Source organism: Melopsittacus undulatus, chromosome 4 (genome assembly GCF_012275295.1).
Source record: "Melopsittacus undulatus isolate bMelUnd1 chromosome 4, bMelUnd1.mat.Z, whole genome shotgun sequence".
Classification (NCBI taxonomy): Eukaryota; Metazoa; Chordata; class Aves; order Psittaciformes; family Psittaculidae; genus Melopsittacus; species Melopsittacus undulatus.
The window spans coordinates 80,940,391-80,960,564 of record NC_047530.1 but is presented as its reverse complement, the minus strand read 5'-3'; the positions used below and the strand labels follow the sequence as shown (position 1 = coordinate 80,960,564).

The 20,174-nt window shown below is 36.1% G+C and overlaps 1 protein-coding gene across 1 annotated transcript in view; it reads right to left on the bottom strand.

Moving 5' to 3' along the window:
- DPP10 (dipeptidyl peptidase like 10) overlaps positions 1-20,174 on the bottom strand; it is a 234,834-nt gene that overhangs the window by 4,233 nt on the left and 210,427 nt on the right. The window contains exons 16-22 of the mRNA XM_005154047.3: positions 19,545-19,666; positions 15,692-15,739; positions 13,547-13,645; positions 13,369-13,438; positions 3,982-4,176; positions 2,527-2,581; positions 597-696 (exon numbers count right to left, since the gene is read on the bottom strand). Coding sequence (XP_005154104.1) covers positions 597-696; positions 2,527-2,581; positions 3,982-4,176; positions 13,369-13,438; positions 13,547-13,645; positions 15,692-15,739; positions 19,545-19,666 — 689 coding nt within the window. The remainder of the gene's footprint in view (positions 1-596; positions 697-2,526; positions 2,582-3,981; positions 4,177-13,368; positions 13,439-13,546; positions 13,646-15,691; positions 15,740-19,544; positions 19,667-20,174) is intronic.

Sequence of the window (20,174 nt, the reverse complement as noted above, 5' to 3'; positions counted from 1 at the left end):
ACCCAAACAAAAACCAAACAACAAATACCCAATCCCCTCAAAACAGAAACCCCAAGCCCCCCAAAAAACAACCCCCCCAAACCCCCAAAGAAACAAAAACAAGCAACAGAACACAAAGACTAACAGACCATTAAAGTAACCTGGTCTAATTTCCTGTGTACCACAGTCCACAGTCCATAGCCTGTGACCAAAACTTCATATACAGAATAAAATACCCTGTGAGTGAATGACATGATTGATATTGTAAGGAATTCACCACTAACCTTCAAAGACTCATTCTTAATATAAGGAAGTCTTGATTTAGGCTGATCTAACTAAAGGATTCTTAGGAAATGGGTTACCTGACTGAATTTCAGTTGGAAATGGGAAACACAACTCCTTTGCAAAAATCAGTGGTGTTAATAACCTTATAACTGTTGCGTGTTTTGGTAAACTTAGTGCTAGCTCTACCCTTTCATTCAAAGAAGAGAACAAGATATGTGAAATCTAGTTGATATTGTTACATTACCTGCTCTTAATTAAAATGAGTACTACCTCCATAAATAAAAGATATTTTGAATAGACTGTTATGCAGCTGTAGAGCAGGGAATACTTACCGTACAACTTCATATCTGTAACTGGTGCCACCACAGCTCCACACTTGAAGAGCCGTTCACTGGATTTCAGGATCATTGATGTAATGTAGCCACCGTATCCCTAATAATGGAAATTATCTTGAGATTTTTGTTTCATTTCTTTTGAACAATAAAGTTAAAGGCCACTGCGCTAACCTGATGGGATTGTTTTACAGTATGTATTTATATCTGCAAGAATCGCTTTTAAAGGAAATGTAAACCTATAATTAAGAGTGAATAAAGATCTTATTAGACCTGGTCATAATCTTTAAACTATACAATTAATAATGAGTATATTTCAGTTTAAGCTCCAGAATTCCATCATAGCAGACTAGCCTATAGTTAGTAAAAGATTTCAAAATCAGAAAAAAAACAACCCCCAAATGAAAGAAAACTCTAAAAGAAATACAGAATAAGAGTTGGATTTTCAAGGGAGTGTAAGGAACTGAGTTATTCCTTTCCCATAGAAATTCCAGCCCAGAAGGCCAAGAGCTGCCCAGAATTGCCAATGTGCAGTAGATTTCACCTAAGAAAGGCTTTCTGAGTGGGCACTGGTAACATATAATTCAAAGAGTTTAGAAGAATAGCAGCTTTCCTCTGCCTCTGGGTTCTCTACTTTTGCTTTTGTTTAATATTCTCTTTGTGTCTTTCCCAGTAGCTCCACAGCGCAATTTTAATCCTAGGACAGCTATTGCCAGGTTATTTATTATTTATGTCATGTATTCATTAAGAGCTCAGTTTACTTCTCCTGGGAATTTCTTTCTTTTGTGCTTATGCCCTTGCTTCCAGCCAGGCTTTCCAGGTCAAAAACATTACACAGTGAGATCACATTTTTAGAAGCACGTTGCAATGACAATGAAGAAAATACTTCCTATGTCCTGATGCAAGGTGCCTCACTCGTCATCTGGATTTCTGTGGTTACAACCCAATTATTATTTTCAAGAAGCTGCTTGGCTGTGAAGTTGCAACTAATTTTAAAGCTTTCTACTTCCATGAATAAAAATTCAAACTACATGGAAACACAGTTTGCTGTTTAACAGTTCAAAAAAGCCCTCAGATGGTGCATCACTTGGGCTTGTACCCCCTCAGAGATGAGCAAGGTGGCATTGGCAGATTGCTCTTCTGGACAGTCTTTTTGCTCTTGTGCCTAGTTTACATTAGTGACTGTGACAAGAATTTTATTTCTGTGTATGTCTAAAACCTCTTAAAGAGCTCCCTAACAGTGTGCATGTCTCCAACTTTATGAGATCAGCATTAAGCAATTCCAAAGCTACCTTGTTTTCAAGCAAGGTGCATATTCCATTCCCATTAGTAAGCCAAATTTAATGCATAGAATGAAAAAAAAATATATTTTTCCTATCACATTGTACATAGTAAAAAGGAAATTAGATCTAAAGAAATTTTTATAATTGACTCATAAATAAGCAGAGTGGAGGAAATAATTAACCCTAGGAAGCTTTTAAATAAATTGGTTTTAATTTCTAACTTTAAAACTGAATTTTGAATTTTATGAATTTTTCTTTGACAGTAGGAAACAACCCTGAGAGGTTAACTTGGAAAGGGCAAATTTCCCTGAATTTAAAGCTTATCAAATTTCCCAGTTTTTGCTCTTTGCTTTCTCGCATTTTTGCTTCTCATTCCTCAGTCTCCATGCTCTAAGGAACGCAGATGTTTTTTTAACAAATACTTTCTCTTTGCACCACAAATACTGTGGTACTATAAAAGTGATCTGATTGATCTCAAATACTGTGTCTAAGAAAAAAAAATATACAGAACATACAGTAAATTAGGGAAGGTGCTTTTCTCTTTTAATAACTGAAATTATCTTAGGAAAATAGGTAAATATATTTATTAATCGATAGCATTTTCTTAATGAATCATGATGACACATCCTGCTATTTTTGCACATTACCTTTCCAAATACACTCAGTCTCTTAGGATCAACAAAGGGCTGTTTCAATATCCATCTGAAAGAAAAAAAGGTTTTTTTTACATTGTAAAATGGTGAATTTTACTTGAATCTAGTACATAAAGAAAATTATTTGTACAGTAAGAAACTGTCATACATGTAGATCAGGTAGAAAGACAAAGTACATCCATAAAAGTATTAATGTGATTTGCTTTCTAATTCCTTCTCTATATGGCAAATGGTTGCTTTTGAGCTCAACTCACCTAATTTGGATATCTGAATTTGAACATGTCATCTAAATTGCCTATTAAGATCTGCTTTTCAGTTCAAGGAGAGAAGAGAGACACTCTCTTCCCACCCATCCTGGAAATCTCTCTGTCTGGGGAGAATCAGCCTCCAGAAATGCCAGGATTTCCCACCAACTAGAGCTTAAATGACTGTCTTTGACCTGGTGCCTAGTTTTTTGACAGCCAAAGGAAAGTAAGATGAATGAAACTTCCTGAATTTAGATAAAATTCCAAATAATGAATTGTCTCAAGGCAATTCATTGGAAATGGTGAATTTTATACAGAAAAGACAGAATAATCTAAGGGCAAAATCCAGCTGCTTTTGAGGAGACAATACCAGCTGCAGTTTCAACCAAGGCCACACTTTGCTTTTCCCATGCACTGCATCCAAAAGGAAGACAGATGTAATTTAGCCTAAAATATCTTAGTATGAGTGGAGAACTCAGCTCTCAGAGCACAACGCATGGTCTGCTTCCAACTGCCCTTTCACAAGGGTTACCTGGAATTTCCTTGAGAAAGGGTTACGTGGAATTTCCTTGAGAATCCCTAGAAAAAGTCCATCCAGACCTTGATATTAGCCATTTTAACATGTGCATCCTGATTAAAGAATGTTGTCAAAGCCATGTGTGATTACTCCACAGACAGAAATTACTCTTTTCTACAGCTGATGGATTTATATTAGTCTGAAACTGATAATGCAATGAGAAATAACAGTCCATTTACCCAAAATTTCCCCTTATTTAAACCATTATAACTCCATTTGCTTTGTATGATCACTCCAGAACTCTGTGGTGGAAATGAGAGCAGTATCCTATTGTACAGGCCTAAAATATTGCAACACAAATACAGTTAAATTTCAACCTGTGCACTGCAAGACATTTTCCTAAGAAATATAGACAAATATTAATTAGATCAAATGCAATAGTTAGATTACACAGGGAAAGTCAGCTTTATCAAAAGAGATCCAGCAACACAAAAATCAAGCGCCTTTTTGATCTTTTATTTGCTGTTTGTAATTACAAGATTATTGCTTCAAATTTGCAACTGCATTAGAGATAAACATTATCAGTAGTCGCTATGCAGAGAAAACATTCTGGGCAGTCCCAGTTAAATATGCTCATTCAGCAAGGTGGAAGCAGGGTAAAGAGAAGAAAAGTTTGCACATACGTACTCTACAGCTGCTATTTGGTCCTTCACTTCTACTGATCCTAAGCGTCGGTGGACCTCCTGTAGAATCTTAAGGCCTTGAAATCCACTCCCTCTGCCATCAAATCGAGCTACGATGACATTATCAGAGTTGACAAGCACTGAGTCCCAGTCAATGTGAAACTTATCTGTAACCAACTGGCTGCCTGGAGCTTCATCACTGCAAATACCAACACACCAGACACAAACGAGGACTATTGACAATGTGATGCACTTTGCCATTCTCTGATATTTTATTTACCCTAGATGGCAGAGTTCAGTCAGTTATGCAATCCTGTTGAATTATTATCACTTCCATTGATACCATCCCATTAGCTAGTGATGGTATCCCTGCAGCAGTAGTAAGCAAAACAATTTCTCTATCTCTATAACAACTGTGTTGTAGTATCACCAATACCTAAATATACTTTATAGAAAGAAATAGAAAACTAAAACACATAGTACTGTTTGGGGGTTAATAAAGTAAAAAAAAAAACCCACCCTCCAAACTAACTTCTCAGTTCTAAGAAGCTCATGTAGAATTTGTTAAGTCACAGTAATAGGAAAAAAATGAAAATTCATTCAATAACCTGATTATAATTTTATAAGATGCATAATACTATTAAGAGAGATATAATCTTAGAAAACAAAAATAGTGGCATTATTGAATGGATATTTTGAAATGGAGTAGAATGACTAAAGTACACACTGGAAAAAATATATTTTCTGCATTCAAATTCATAGCAAGAAATGGATGCAGGCAGGAGTGGTAAATTTATTTTATGACTTTAAAAAAAGTGGTTTACAGCAGAAAAGGTGGAATAAAATGGGAGAATGCAGTTTCTAGAGGAACAATAAAATTTCCCAGTGAAGCCAAAAATACTATTTTCGTTGAAAGGAAAATAAAGAGTCAGTTTTAAAAGGGAAGCTTGTCATTATTTTCCCCCCAACATAAACACAGAATAAGAGAGTATGCTACCATGAAGCTGTATAAAATGCAACGTCCTTCTATGCAGGCTACATCTGCCAATTGAATGCAAATTAAAATGTAAAAGTGTCTGTGATGGCTGTATGGAAATTAAATTGGACAGTGTCTGTGGGAATATCCTGTCTAAGGTGAAAGAAAGATGAAGAAAGAAATTATTATTTTGCCAAAGAGACTTACATAAATTGGGGGGGAGGAAAGAGATATAAAAAACTCCTACAATAAGTAGTCCTATATATACAATAATGTGCTGATTCAGTACTTGGTTTTGGCTGTGGATAACATAGATCATCTTCAGGGTAACCGCTCAATTAACAAGCGCATGATAAATACATAAGTTCTCTAATTCAGTCAGAATTACCTACATAGTTGCTATATCATGCACTGAAATCAGGATTACTTTGTTATAGATTCAGGCACAACATGTTATGCTTGATTTATCATTATCTTGTGCATCAAGTTTATACTTTGCTTTCTAAAAAGAAAGGAAAGGCAATTTTTTTGTTTGTTTAACCAATTCAGTTGTGATTACGCTAACTGATAACAATACAGAGCAATAAATTTGGAAATACTGACTGTCAAGTATGCTCTCAGAAAACACACAATTCAGAAGCACATTATTATTATCCACAGTAAGAGCAGGACAGAATTATTCTTTCAATTTCTTTTTATTGTACAGAATGAGGTTTTCTCAGCATCTACATTGACATAGATGTTTTCACAGAGTTTTTACCACAACTTCCAACAGCCTCAGACCAGCAGTAATGATTTTTTAAGTTCTTCCATACTTCAACAATAAGATGTCAGAAGTATCCTTGTTTAGCTAGGTATCTTTCCAACAGTGTAATACACCCCACATAAGTCAAAATGTGTCAGCCTGCTTCCCTCCCACCTAATATAAGAACAAAACAATTACAGTGTTCGCATTTGTTTTATGCATGTTATATATCTAGGTTATACATATATATATTTGTGTGTGTGGCTATATATATTATATATCTAGATGTCTGGGAACAAGAGAAGAACCATTACATTTGCAAGCATTTCTCTATACCAGAAAATGCTTAAAACCAAAAGAGGTTTTAAATGAAAGATGTTGCCCCCAGATCATTTCTCCTATTAAAAAGGAAAAATAGACAGAATCTCAGCAAGATTCTCAGTGGGTGAGAACTGATAGTGATGTTTTCTCAAGCTCCTTCTCAGAGGGCATAGCTGGGCTACTTTTAGGCTCAGACTCTAAAGACTACATATTTTTTGCTGCTGCATGATGGGTTGTTTGACATACTGCTTTTGGAAGCAATTTTCCAGTGGCTAATTTATTTCAAGAATGTCTGTATAAGCAGACTGTGACAGGCATTTAAAGTCATTTTCCAAAATTCCCATTACCATCAAAATGTGTCTTTACTCTTCAGTTGCTACTATAAAATGATACTGATTATCTAAGGTATGCTTCTCTCCTTCACAGACAGACAGCATATATTCTATTCACCACTTTAGCCCCATTTTTAACCTTTTGAATAGGGCTTCTGCAAGGTATTAATCCTTTATGCAAGTCTGAATATCATCCTGAGGGCTCTGTAACAAAGCAAGTTTGTTACTACAGGGCAAAAATAGATGCATTGCCTGATTTGTGAAGTTTGTCCTGGGATTACAGCTACCTCAAAGGTCAGTTTTTGCTTTATGCTCTTCACTGCTTACAGGCTAATCATAACTAGCTACTGTTCAGAAGTATTCTCTTCACAGAATTATTTTTTGACCCCTACCAGTAAGCCTGGAAGCTTACAGGCTTTTCAGGCTCTTCAACATCCCTTGAAGGTTCCTTAAGGAGCATCTTCTCCAGAGTCAAAGAAGAGCAGAATGATTCAGATAAAGACTATGGCTAATTTTTTCCTAATTATATTTTTCTTGTGACAGCACTTAAACTTTCCTTTTTTTTAGCTTTGATTCTGACTTTCAAGGTTCAGAACTGCCTTGTGCCCAGTGCCTTTGACAGTGACTACACATGGAGTCCACCATGGCAGACATACTGCTGAAGCTCATCACTGAGGTATCATTTAAACAAACAGAAGCTGCCAATAATATACCAATATCTTTGACCTCCGTGCATAATTTGTATGCCTCTTGCAAGGCATACAAATACGTCTCAGACCATCTGGAAAAAAGGGCAGCTCATTGTAAGCTCATATACTGCTGAAAAGAGAAGAATATGATCTTTCAGATTCTATAATCAAAAGCTTAAACTGAACTCTCTTCATGACTTGAGTTATAGCATACAGGAAATAATATAGTGTTACCAGAGAGGCTGTGGCTGCTCTACTCTGAGCAATACTCCTCTGCTACTCTGCCCTCATGACTGCAGCAAAATTTGTTCCAGGTTTTGTACCACTGAAAAACTAAAATTTTAAACAGGAATTTCTGAAGTTATAGGACTGACCAAGGGGTAGGGGGGAAGATAACTTTGAAAGGTATGGCAAGCAATTGCTATCATCACTGTTTAATTTCCAGGACACCTGTATTTCTTCAAAACAGTGGATTTGACGCTGCATATGGGAAAGTTAACATGATAGCAAATATTTGAGAAAGGCTACAACTCAGAGGATAAAGTCTATGCAAGAAACACTATTGATAAAAGTCATATTTTCCTTATGGTGAAATTGAGTGGGAAGGATTTTTTTGCAAAACTAGAGTAACAGAAAAATCCATTTTGTTTTCAGATTTCATAAACATTCCTTTCACAAGCATCAACTTTCAAGCATACTTATCATTACTGGTCAAAAACCAGGGAACCTGAATAGCCTCAAACATAGAGGAGAAAAATTCCCAAATATTTATTATTTGTTCATTTACCCTGTTTAGATATAGCAGACTGCAACTACTAAAAACAGATAGTGTGTTAACAACTCCTCCCTGCAAATATGGCCAAACAAAACATATCACTAGCAAGAAATTATTCCATTACTAGGGTAGAATCATGTGATAGGACTGACGCAGGCAGCATAGTACAAAAAATAAAATTTATTATTGTTTAAATATCTTGCTGAAATCTTTGAGACTGAAGACTTTACAAATGCATTTTTGTCATAAGAAAAAGACGTGAAATTTTGAATCTCATCTTTTTCTAAGGAAGATTAAATGAGCATTTTATTCACACAGTAACTGCTGTGGGGTAAGTGGGAGTAGGGGAGGTTGAGAGAGGCTGTATCTTAGCTCAACGATAACTCAAGCCTTTTGTGGGGACAAGGCTGAAAAGAAAGGGAGTGAGTTGATCTGTCACTGCCCATAGCATCAGGACCGCTACTGCAAATAAAACAGCTGAAGTGAGCCTCTAATCTATCGCTTGTTTAGCCCAAGCTAAATAAATTCCCTCTATGCCCTGAGAAATATTACAAAATTAAAAGAATGGGTAAGAAAATCTAGAGTAAAAAAGAAAAGCCTCTCTATCAAATACTTTGATGCAACAGAAACACAATAGAGCAGTGAAATACTGCCACACTTGTCAAAGGCAGGATGAATACAGACATGAAATGGATGGCTTGCAAGGCAATTAGTGAATCATTCACAGGACTTAGAGATATGTAAAAAGGTAAACTTTGCAGCTGTTTTAGAGATGAAGAATGGGCCAAACAAAACAGCCTTCAGGAATTTTAGCCCTGCAAACATATTACAGTTGAAGCAGTGGAATCCACCATGTATTTTTAGACTTCACCTTCACTTGAAACAGCTGCCAGGTAAAATGAGTAATATGTACATTGTTGTAATGAGTACAACAAATGAAAGGCATGCAAAATAGCTATTAAAGTAGGTAAAGTCAGGTTTGATTCAACTTCAGCTATCAAATATTTTCCAATACTTTCTTTATGCCTCTCTACATTTCTTCTAGTCCTTTAATGAGTTATTCCCAAAGATGTAAAAATATTCTTCACTTTCAACCCTGCTGTCTTATCTTGTTATCAGTTCTAACAGTGCTTTCATTGGAGGCATAAACAGGTATGATTGCCTGTGCAAGGCCTAAAACTTTCATCATTTCAGTAACAGGTGAAGTGATTCCTGTTTATTACCAAACTATAAGAAAACAAGAAACCAAACAAACAGAAACCTCTTGGAGACAATTCATTGTTCCTTTGGAGGATACCTGTTGTTTTCTTTCCCCTCAAAGAACAGAACAATCTCTCCGCTGACTTAGTTTTACAATATCCACTTACATATTGGACAATTTTAAATGGCATTAAATAATAAATGCTGACATTTAAGATACATTATCTACAGATTTTGAAGTAATGAGGTTAATTATGTTCAAGAAAATATAAAGAATGATTATCACCTCTCATTATATTACCCAGATTAAATGCCAGTCTTTACTTATTCATTTCCTGTGTGTTACCAAGGAGTGTATCTTCCAGCTTTTTTAATGAGTAAGGTGAACCATAATGAGAAAATCAAGGATCTGAAATTTAAGCTTTGGTCTTAATTATAGAGAAAAGAGATGATAATCACTCTTTCAGGCAATTACTGTACAGCACTCTAATCTATAGTTACACTGTATGTATTATAACAGAAGGAAACTAAGTGTGAAATGTATTAGTGATTTAGGAGAACAAATGGAAGAAAGGAGAGTCATATAATCTGTATAGCATTTTATGGATTATGCATCACAATTCTGGAATGAAAAACAGTGCTAGCTGACAACTGGTTTCTACATGAAACCTATCCATTAAGTAGTCCATCCATAAAGATGGATGTAAACTTTAACATACCAATAGAATGATCTTCTATTTGAGCATTGCAGCATACTTTGCAACCTCTAATGGATAAATCTTCACAAAATCTTTATATAATCATAGAATAGTTAGGGCTGGAAAGGACCTTAAGATCATCTACTTCCAACCTCACTGCCATGGGCAGGGACACCACACACTAAATCATGTCACCCAAGACTCCATCCAACCTGGCCTTTCATTATGATGAAGATTACAGGATATCCAGGGCCTGGTCCTTACACTTGTGTTTACCTGGAGCTGTACTGATTTCACGCCCAGGTTTCACATCAGGACCAGAATCCACTTGTACAGGCTCCCTTCCAGGATTCAGCCTTAACACTCAGACACCTGGGTGCCATGTGCTGGAAATTTATCTGCAGGCATCCTTGCATGAATACAGGAGCCTTATTACAGTCATACACCTTTGAAATGGCATTCTCCCCTTTATCTATTTCCAAATTCTGTTATCATAATTGTAACACTATGGATCCAAAGAGCGCATTAACAACACACAGAAGCAGTTGATGCTCATGAAAATTTACAGGAAAATTATGAGCCTCAGTTATCAAAACCTGACTTTATTCTGAGCCAGTGAAACCAGCCATCAGCACAAAAATTCTGCAGAGATGAGACCACACAGGCAAGCCAGAATCTGGTAAATTTAAGACACATGGAAGATGAATCTTCACCAGAGGCTTGATGTGATTCTGAAGCAATGATTGCAGCCAAACAGAGCTTCTTAGATCTCATATGCCATATTCATTCTCCATCTTAGGGTACAAAGCCTATATGCACTTAGAAGCATATATGCACTTAACTAGGCATTTAATTTGCACTACAGAAACACACTAAGTGATTTCCTGCCTGCCTTCCTGCCTGACTTCCTTCCTGCCTGCCTCCCTTCTATTTTCCTTAAGCCCTTAATAAATTGCACCGCTACTGAGATAGAAAGCAAAAGCCACTTCAACAGACACTCTGGAAATCTGCTAATACTCCACTTTTCCAGATATGTATCTTCTCTTTATATACAAGTGTACGTTGCCTGGATCAAATGTTGTTATATAGCATCTCTTTTCCAAAAAAATGGATATACAATTAAAACCAACATTCTTACCAAGGACATTGGTAAGCATTCTTTTTCAAACTTCCAATAGTTGGAATGCAATGATAATTGTATCATGTCTCAGAAAGTACACAAGGAAGTAGCTGTAACTGAACAATATGAAAGGCAGTGCTTGTTATCAGCCACTAATATAGTTCTTGTCTAACACTTCTAGCAGTAGAAACGGGATGTTCCTCAGTCAGTCCCAACAGTACTGTTCTGGGACTCAGGAAAGTCAGATATCTGGGAAATGATACCATATATAAAATTAATCAGTGTTTCCTGTAAAAGCTACATGTTCTTCTCAGACCTGATTTTTTTTTTAAAGTAGTACTTCTCATAATTAGATGAACTGCGAGGTGTCAATGTGGAGATGTGTGGGTCAAGAAATTATGTTCTGCATGCACACACATTTCCATTTTTTTTCTTGAGAGCTAGACAGAATTTATTAGGCTCAAAAATCATCCCACAAGGGAACTTCCCACAACTTCAGTGACAGTTTTCAGTTTTATATCTCATCTGGGGACACCCTTAACTAAAAAAAGGATTGCTAGAAACCTTAGTTTAAATTCTGTAAAAAGCTGCTGCAGAAATATAACTTCATTCTCTCCTAGGGAAGAGTGGGACACGAAACATGCAACGTTACAAGAGCCAGGATGGATTTTAAATTTTCAGTTCCATTTGTATGAGTGAATAGGGTTTTCTAAAAATAACTCCTGTTAAACCTAATGTTAAGAATTTAGTATTTCAAAGGTAGGGATTTGACCAAAAAGCAACAAAATCTCTGTATTATAAATACAGATACCACAACCTGTATTCAGAATTTGATGAATTTCCTTAAAAATCATAAAAAATTAAGATGATTATGAAACATATCCATACGTGATGACTTGGCTATATTATTTGCTCACTGTGTACTGACAGCTTCGGTAAGTTTAAATTTAAACCTTACCTCAATACTGTTCTCAGCATTTCAACTCTTGATATGTAAAAACATTTCATCATAATTATAATTTTTTTCTTTTCTTGTAACTTCTGGCCTTGGCCTTCTCCAGGTTTCTGATATTTCCCTTCTGTCTTCTCTAGAGTCTACATGAGTGTATAACCTGTATTCTACCATAACTGTGTATGGCAGATTACATATTTACTGGGATATTTAAGAAGGAAAGTGTTACACTGATAACACATTGTTTCCCTGCTTTCAAAAAAAAAAAAACTAGTAAGCACAAACAGTAAGCACATTTGCAACTCCCTGGAATGCTGCTGGTGTCTATTCACAGAGTCAGTTTGCCTTAGGCACACTCAGAAGCGCTGCTTAAAATATAATCATGCTTCCAAAATCAAGCTAGCCAATACTGCAGAGATAAAATAAACCATGTGTCCTCTTTCTCCACAAGAAAACAATTTTCATGAGCCACTTAAAGTACAGAGCTTTCGTAACTGCAGATAAATACAACTGAAAAACCTGAGATTTAAATACAAAATGGGCTTAGGAATAAGCAATTTTATGCTTCTCTTTCTTATTATTTAAGACCTGATATGAGTAGAGGCATTTGGGATCACTCAGCAGATCAAGCCTGTAAATTTGACCTCACATACAATAAGGATCTCTGCTGTCACTAAAGGGAGGTCTACTCCAGGTGATACAGCTCATGGTATTTTCATGAATGTAGCAGTACACACCTACACCTGTGTTAATGAAATTCACATCAATTGCGTCTAAGCTGGACTGGAATAAGATCTGCATGAACATGAAAGCCCTCTACACCTATGGCAGACGCATGCTGAGCTAAGGTGGACAAATAGTAGTAACAAATGATGCCCTGAGCTGGCCCTAACTGGTTTTCCTAAGTAGGCTGCAGGTATGCTCGTGACTCTGCTCTCTTCCTCTGCTATACTTTCTGTAGATGGACAGCTTAAAGGCTGACTGTCTCTGAAATACATACACACATATTTATTTTTAAAAGAGAGCCAGGGAATACCTCCTTACTCCCATAGACGTTTTCTACAAAGGCCAACAGACTTTGGATCATGCCTATAATGCCTTCAGTCACTGACGCTCAGAAATATTTTTTTTCTCCTTTCCAGTGTTCCTAAAAGCAGTTTTGCCTCATGCATCTTAACTGAGCCCTTCTTAGAAGCTCTACCCATTTCTATCAAGGATAAAAAGGAGCGTGTGCTCTGAATGAGATCCTCTGTGGGTAGGGATCAGTATGGGTCCAGGAAAGACTGCAGAACTACCCACAGCTACACTATCAGCAGGACCACTGCCTCATGTACATAAAAGTACAATAAAACAGGGCTAGGTTTGACAAGCTCAAAAAATCCCAGGCATCTCTACCAGACAGCACTTACAACAAAATCTTCCTGAGAAAAAGCTTTTAGCTTTATCAACTCAAATCCATGAGGCAATTTTCCTAAAGAAGGTAAAAAAAAACAAAACAAAACAAAAAAACTCTAATTTCAGCGTTAAATATTTTCTATGAACTACTTTTTTATTATTTTGAGTGATTCTACAGAGATACTTACATTATTAATAGAAGGGCGTACTGGTTTCGATCTGTGAAATCCTTTGGCAGTGACAACTGTAAAGGGAGTTCTTTTAAGAAAAGAGCAAAACATTAAAGGCTGGTAGTTACACAGATAAAAAATAGTAACATTTTAAGAAAGTTTTTTGTTTGGTAAAATAACATTTTGCTAAATTTACCGTAATCCTCAATGTGAAGCATTTTAATTTCAGTCCTGGAATTCTTTTTTTTTAAAACAGCTTCTTTTAATACAGCATTATTTTCCAAAATGTAGAACTCTGCAGAAAGAAGGAAGAAAAAGCAAGTTGGAAGGTGTGGAGAATCATCACATCAGAGATAAATTAATTTTTTTTTTTTAAAAGAGAAAATGTGCAATGATAAATCTTGTAAATGAATTCCTTCTGTAAATATGTTTTTATAATGCAACTACTTTACAATTCAGGAACCCAGTAATCAGCTTAATTCCAACCATATACATCTATTCCATTTTCTGGCTTCAGTTGGCTTTGTTTTCATCTATCACTAACAATGAAATTGCTGATGAACAAAACGAATACCAGTATCCCTGACAATTACTAACAACAGCTGTTACAGCAAAAGACTAGTCTGCTGGGCAGTATCTTAAGCCTCAAGCAGGCATCCTTTTCAAGCTACATATTCAAGTTAATATTTAGCCAGCACAATTAAGTGCTTCATGTTCTTCTTTGTCTTCTGCACTTTATCCAAGAGCAAGACTTCGCTTTGGTTTAAAGCTGCAGACAGATTCGAAGCAATCCTTTTGCACATGAAGGAATGATTAATTAGTTGGGTTTTTTTTCTTTTCTTTTTTACTCAAATTACCAATATTGCTTCCAAACTTTATATTCTTTTATTAAACAATAAGCCCTCTACTTAGGGATAAAATGGATAATCTAAGGAGAATGTTTGTTCTGGGCAGTCAACCAACATGGTATGATTACAGTCTGAGGATCGAATAATTGAAGTAATCTTTAATAATTTTTTTATGAATTGAAGAGGATAATCTAATCTTGCATGGAAACATTAATAGTAAATTATCTCTCCTATTATGTGCTTTCTTGTTACAACAAACAATGTCCCTTTATCCTGACTTGCCTGGTTTTCCTCTAAGAGCTTGTATTTGAATCTCTTTTACAATAACACACTATCAACAGCATTTTAAATACAAAAATAAAGAGCACAAGTCTACCTTCACAGAACTGAGTAGCTCTACACAAGTCAGTGAATTTACTTGGCCCAGTAGCTATCCTTTGAGTTTGATAAAACTCCCTTGCCTTCATGTGCTCTGGCCCTGAGCTTTGCAAATACTAACAGAGACATTAAAACAAGAAAAAAAGAAGCCGAAGTACAGACATTAATTAACACTTCATAGGATACTATTGAACAGTATGCTACTTCAACATGCAAGATTAGGTTCACTGTTATGGCAAATAGTGGCTGGCCCATGACAAATCGGATGCAGACAAGTACAGCTCAGGACTATTGGATGCAGAAAAAATCCTGGGGATAATCTAATGAATGAAATGAGGATATGTAAGGATTAGTTTAGTGGTTTTGAATGAAAAAGGTGTTCCCTTTCCTCTAACCCACGCTTTCATGCTATGTGTCATCACAGTGGAGCTGCAGGTAGCAGAGTTGTTACTTCTACTGTACAAGAGAAACACCTGAGGAAAATTCTGTTGCTGAAAGATAGTCTTCCATTACAAAGCACCTCGAGCAGCCAGACAACAGCAACAGATTTAGCATCAATATACAGAAAACAGCGAGTAAAATTTGAAAAATACTCCTAAAAAGCCTTTATTCCTAAATTTTTCTATCATGGAAAATATGAGTGGAGTTGCTCTGATTTGAGAAATATTAGAACGACTAAGTCCATTGTACGTAGGCCAGATTGTATGATCAATCATCCAAGGGCAATACCTTAGTTCAAGATAATTGGACAGTAACTTTAAAATCACCTCTACAAATACAGAAGGTCTATCGTAATGGTAGCATAATTTACATAGAAAATGAGAAGGATGCAGACCAACCTGCCATCTAATTAACTCAAGTGTAAATAGAAGATGAATGAGATGCACTTAGCATAAAACATATTCAAAAGCCTAGGAAAGTTTTAATCATTTGATTAACTTATCTTTCTTTCTCATTTGCAAATGTGGATGTTGCTAAAAGTTAATTAATATAACTTTATATGAGTGAGCTATATATTAATTTTCATTTACTTGTAACTGCCTTTCCCCTCCCAAACCTCCCTAAAACAATCAAGGACAATAATAGAATATACCTATTCCATAAGGAATACTCACTTGCATTATTACTTGTACTGTGCACGCTAACAACTGGAACACCTGGCCCTGTTTTAAGGAGAGAAGAGGAAGTGTGAGGTAGCTAGTACTCAGCATTTCAGTAACAAAGAATGAGAACACTGGTTACCACACACGACTGGATTCTGGAAGACGCATATACATGCTACATTTCAAATACAGCAGTAACTCCACTGGTGTCTCTTGGGAAGGACACGGATTTGGCTGTTGTACCAACAAAGAGTGAAACAGAGGTGCCTAGACTTGCCTGTTCAGCAAGCAGTCTAGACTCCTGCATCCAGAAGGAGATTTTTTTTTTATAATCTCCATGTTTTAGTTGTAAGTGAAGGAGTTAAAAATTACAGAGGCACTTAATGGCACTGTCTAAAATACAGCAGTTTGACATTCAGAAACAGTAACTTAGCTTGACTGGGAAGTATGTTAATGATAATATTCAGATATATTTTCTATGGAAAGGCTACAAAGGTGTTAAAAAAATCTGTTTAAGAAGTTCCTTTGGTACACCAGCTCTGCAAAACTATCAGCATCATGGTTAAATCTAGGTGTAATGTTATCTAACCTTCTTACATGGTAATGTCAGATACTATATTTTCCCTGTACAACTAAGGAATTAAAAACACCAGGAATAATTCTCCATGTCAACAGGTACTGTGCAAATGCTTAAGATAGTGTGTGAAACTGGGGTGACCAAACATTCATTATACTCAGTTGTATAGCGAGTTTGCTGTCCCTGCTCTGAGGATCCCCCAGGTGTAAACTTGCAAAATAGAATGTTGCTTTCCCACACCCAACAACAAATTTGTGGATGGGAAACTTAATTTTATCTTGGTGAGACAAAAGTTTAAATTACATGCAGTCACTACTGGGCTAGGAAAGATGATGCTGAAAAGCTGAAGTCCCTCAGGATCCCATGGCAGATGAAGGCATAGACCCTCTGAAATTAGGAGTTAAGACTCCTCTTTTTTGGAGAAAAAAAAAAGATTCCTTTGAGAGCAGCTCAGTGGCAGAGCTTAATTTATGTGTTTTGAGTTATCTTGAGAGGTTGTCTCTCTCAATTAATTATGGCATGAGCCTAGGGAAACTTAAACACCTGAAATAAATAGCACAAGGCTGTTCAAAGTCTCTGACAGCCTCCACTGAAGATTTTTATCAGTTTCATTCTCTGCCTCAAGGGAGATTATTGACAAAAATCTTACAGGTAGATTGCTGACAAATCAAAGCTTTCTGCCTTAGCTCTTCAAGAAGATAATTTATCCAGCTGTCTTTTTTGTTTTGTTTTTTTTTCCAGCTCTTTTTACTACTTCTGAATTTGTCATTTTGCTTTGAATTTTGATTTAAGAAAGACCATTTTTTGAGGGGAAAGCAACGGTGTTTTCCAGGCTAGCTCTATTTGTTTTACTAAAAGATAGAAGGATGATGACAGATTTTGAAAAAGGGAGATTACAGTAGATTAAAAAGATGATCAGAAAAGACAGACTTGCATTACAGGTATTGCATTACAGCACATCAGAACTACACACAGCACTTGGATTTCCCATTGACCTCCTATTACTAACACTGAATCCACAACTTATTTCCTGCTGTATAAAATTGGAAAAAAAAAAATTACTGCCTTTATGAAATACCTTATTTGAGCGGAGAGACTAACATCTATTAATGGAAAAATCCACAAGCAGTGTGGAAAATAAATGTAAAGGTTGTGCTTGCCAAAACTGAGAAGCTATAGAGCCAGTCCTCCATCTACCAGGCTAGAAGTAACTCCTCACTCAGCGTCATCTCTGCAGATGGATACAGATGGTCTACTGAGACAGATCTCTTAGCTGAGGGTAACTAAGATAGAAAAACCCTAATAAGGGAGCCATGGGTTAACAGGAGGTGAAAGAATTGAAAGTTGTATAGATCAAACCAGCCTAGAGTACTCAAACGACATTTATGGGCAAACTGCTTTTGTAACAATTCAGTCAGGCTCTTTGTTGTGGGCAAACAAGTGTGTATGTAGATAGATTTGGTGTCATTTGTCTCCTCAGAGCAGTTTACTCTGTACTCTTACAAGCAGCTCCCCACAGAAGAGTTTTAATGCCTGCTCTACGGTGATGTTGCCATCAACTTTTATATTGTCAAACACCCAACCCACCACAGGCACTTTGCAGAGCTGTGGCAGTACATGTGGGCCACAATACTATTGTAATTATCAAGCTCTGACAAAACACAAGAGAAGACGTTAAATAACCCAAAATTGGCAACTATATATTAATGTTAGAGGCAGCAAAAATTTAATGACATTGTTTTATCATCTCTGCCCAATACCTGCAGTTTAGGGCAGTCTACTGATTTCATCGCAGTGGAGTGTAGGTTTAATCCTGGGAGGAAAATCTACAGTCCTTTCAGCTCAGAGAAATGCCATCTGAAAAGCCACTGAAAGTCATGAGCTTGTGAGAAATTTAATGTGCAACCTCCTACTGGCATCTACAGATTAAAATTTAGATTAAAAATTCAGATTAAAAATTACAGGCTGAATATACTTTGCTAAAATAACAAGAAGCTGTGTCTTGGGGCCATAGAATATTGCTGATTCAGGGTAAAAAGCTCTTTCCAATTTACCAACCCTCCCTCTTGCAGAAATCTGAGACTTTCCTCATAACGACTATATCAAGCACAAGGAGCTCATTACTATTGCAGTCTTTACTTAGATAAGGAACTCAGGATTAAATCCATAACTTCTGCCACAGAATATATATAACCAGGTATAAACCATACATTAATGTGTATTTTTTTTCTAATCAGGTATGTATTTATGGTGTACTTCCACACACACACACAAAAAAAAACCCAAAGAAACTATTTTACCCAATATATATTCATAGTTTGTTTGAACGGATTCAATTCTGAAGCCGGCAGATATTTTATTTTTGTGGGAAAAAAAACACACCCAAATAAAACAACCAAAAAAAAGTAGTTGCAAAAGAAATAGAAAAAAATGCATGCAAATAGAATGGGCTCTTCACATGTATTTCAGAAGAATTGTGTTCTACTCTTTTCAACCTGATGCTAGTTGAGCAAAGATACTGGAAGAATGTCGTCTGCGAAATATTGCAAGTTTCAATCAAGGTCAACAGGTCTAGCTACACACTTTATTGATTGTCTCATGTGTTTCTGTACCTGTTTTAAAATCTTACTTATTTATCAGTGTTTATTTGCTGAGTGTATGTTATAAATTTCTCATTGTGGGATAATCCTAGGTTTTTTTTTGTGCAGAAACTCTGAACCCAACTGGTACTGGAATGCAGCTAACAATAAACAGATGTTTAATGTTATTTTTGCAATCACATTGATAAAGAGGATCTGCCCATGTGGATTAAACCATACCTGTTTTTTGGTAAAAAAACACATACACATACATATGGGGGTGAGTGTGTATAGATATACTGTACATATATATGTATACACACAGAGAGACACTGTTACAGAAAACAAGCTCTCATTTTTTAACCAGGTATAGTTGCACAAGATCAATCCCAATACATAATATAATGAAGTTGTTATGAACCACAGCACCATCACTAGAAATTCCATTTATTTTGGTGAAAGATTTTTATTTAGGTAAATTTAAAAGTCAGTGTTTTTTTCCAGGACTGAGGGTTAGGACTGGAGCAGCTTTCTGATATCACTTGTTATTTACCTTTTACACAGAACATCTTTACTTACAGTCTTGCAATAAGCTCTGTACAGAATTTTTGAGTAATCCACTACAGACTTCCGCCTAATGGACTTCTCAAGGGGATACATTAATTCAGAAGTAAACACAGTACTATTACACACTGTACATTTGACTTACCTTTACAGTGCAGTAAAAAATGCCTATTCATGGGGCTAAACTTTGCACTGAAGTATGTGCACTGGTCTTTCAAGAAGTTACATGAGAGACACTGACGATTCAATGATCCCACTGTTGATACACTGGGGAGGGAAAATTGATCAGAAACATTTTCTGCTGGAATAATATGTAATAAACCAAAAATTAGCTCCACAAAGTGATAACATTTGTTTTAATCTCTAAACTTGCCAAAATATCACTCTCCTATTTAGTGCCTGATGTAAACTGTTTTCAGATGACTCAGAAGACTACTGTTCTGTACACTGAGTAATGCGGACAGGATGCAAAATCTGCCCAAAGCAGGACTGGGGTTCCAATAACCGGCACTGCTGTGGGATAACAGTGTTAGTAGGACACAATGAAAAGCCTCATTAACTTTGTGTAAGGATGAGGTACTTTGCCAATGCACTTTATATTATATGATTAAATCCCTTAAACATTGTTTCTATTTAAAAGGTTTTCACTACTTTTGAAAACACAGTCATATTACATGCTTATAATTAAGTTTAACTTTTTAGATCCTTATAAAGGCCTAATACATGAATGGCAAAAGCATTTTGTGTTAAAATATTTTCTCTTTCTTTAAAATAT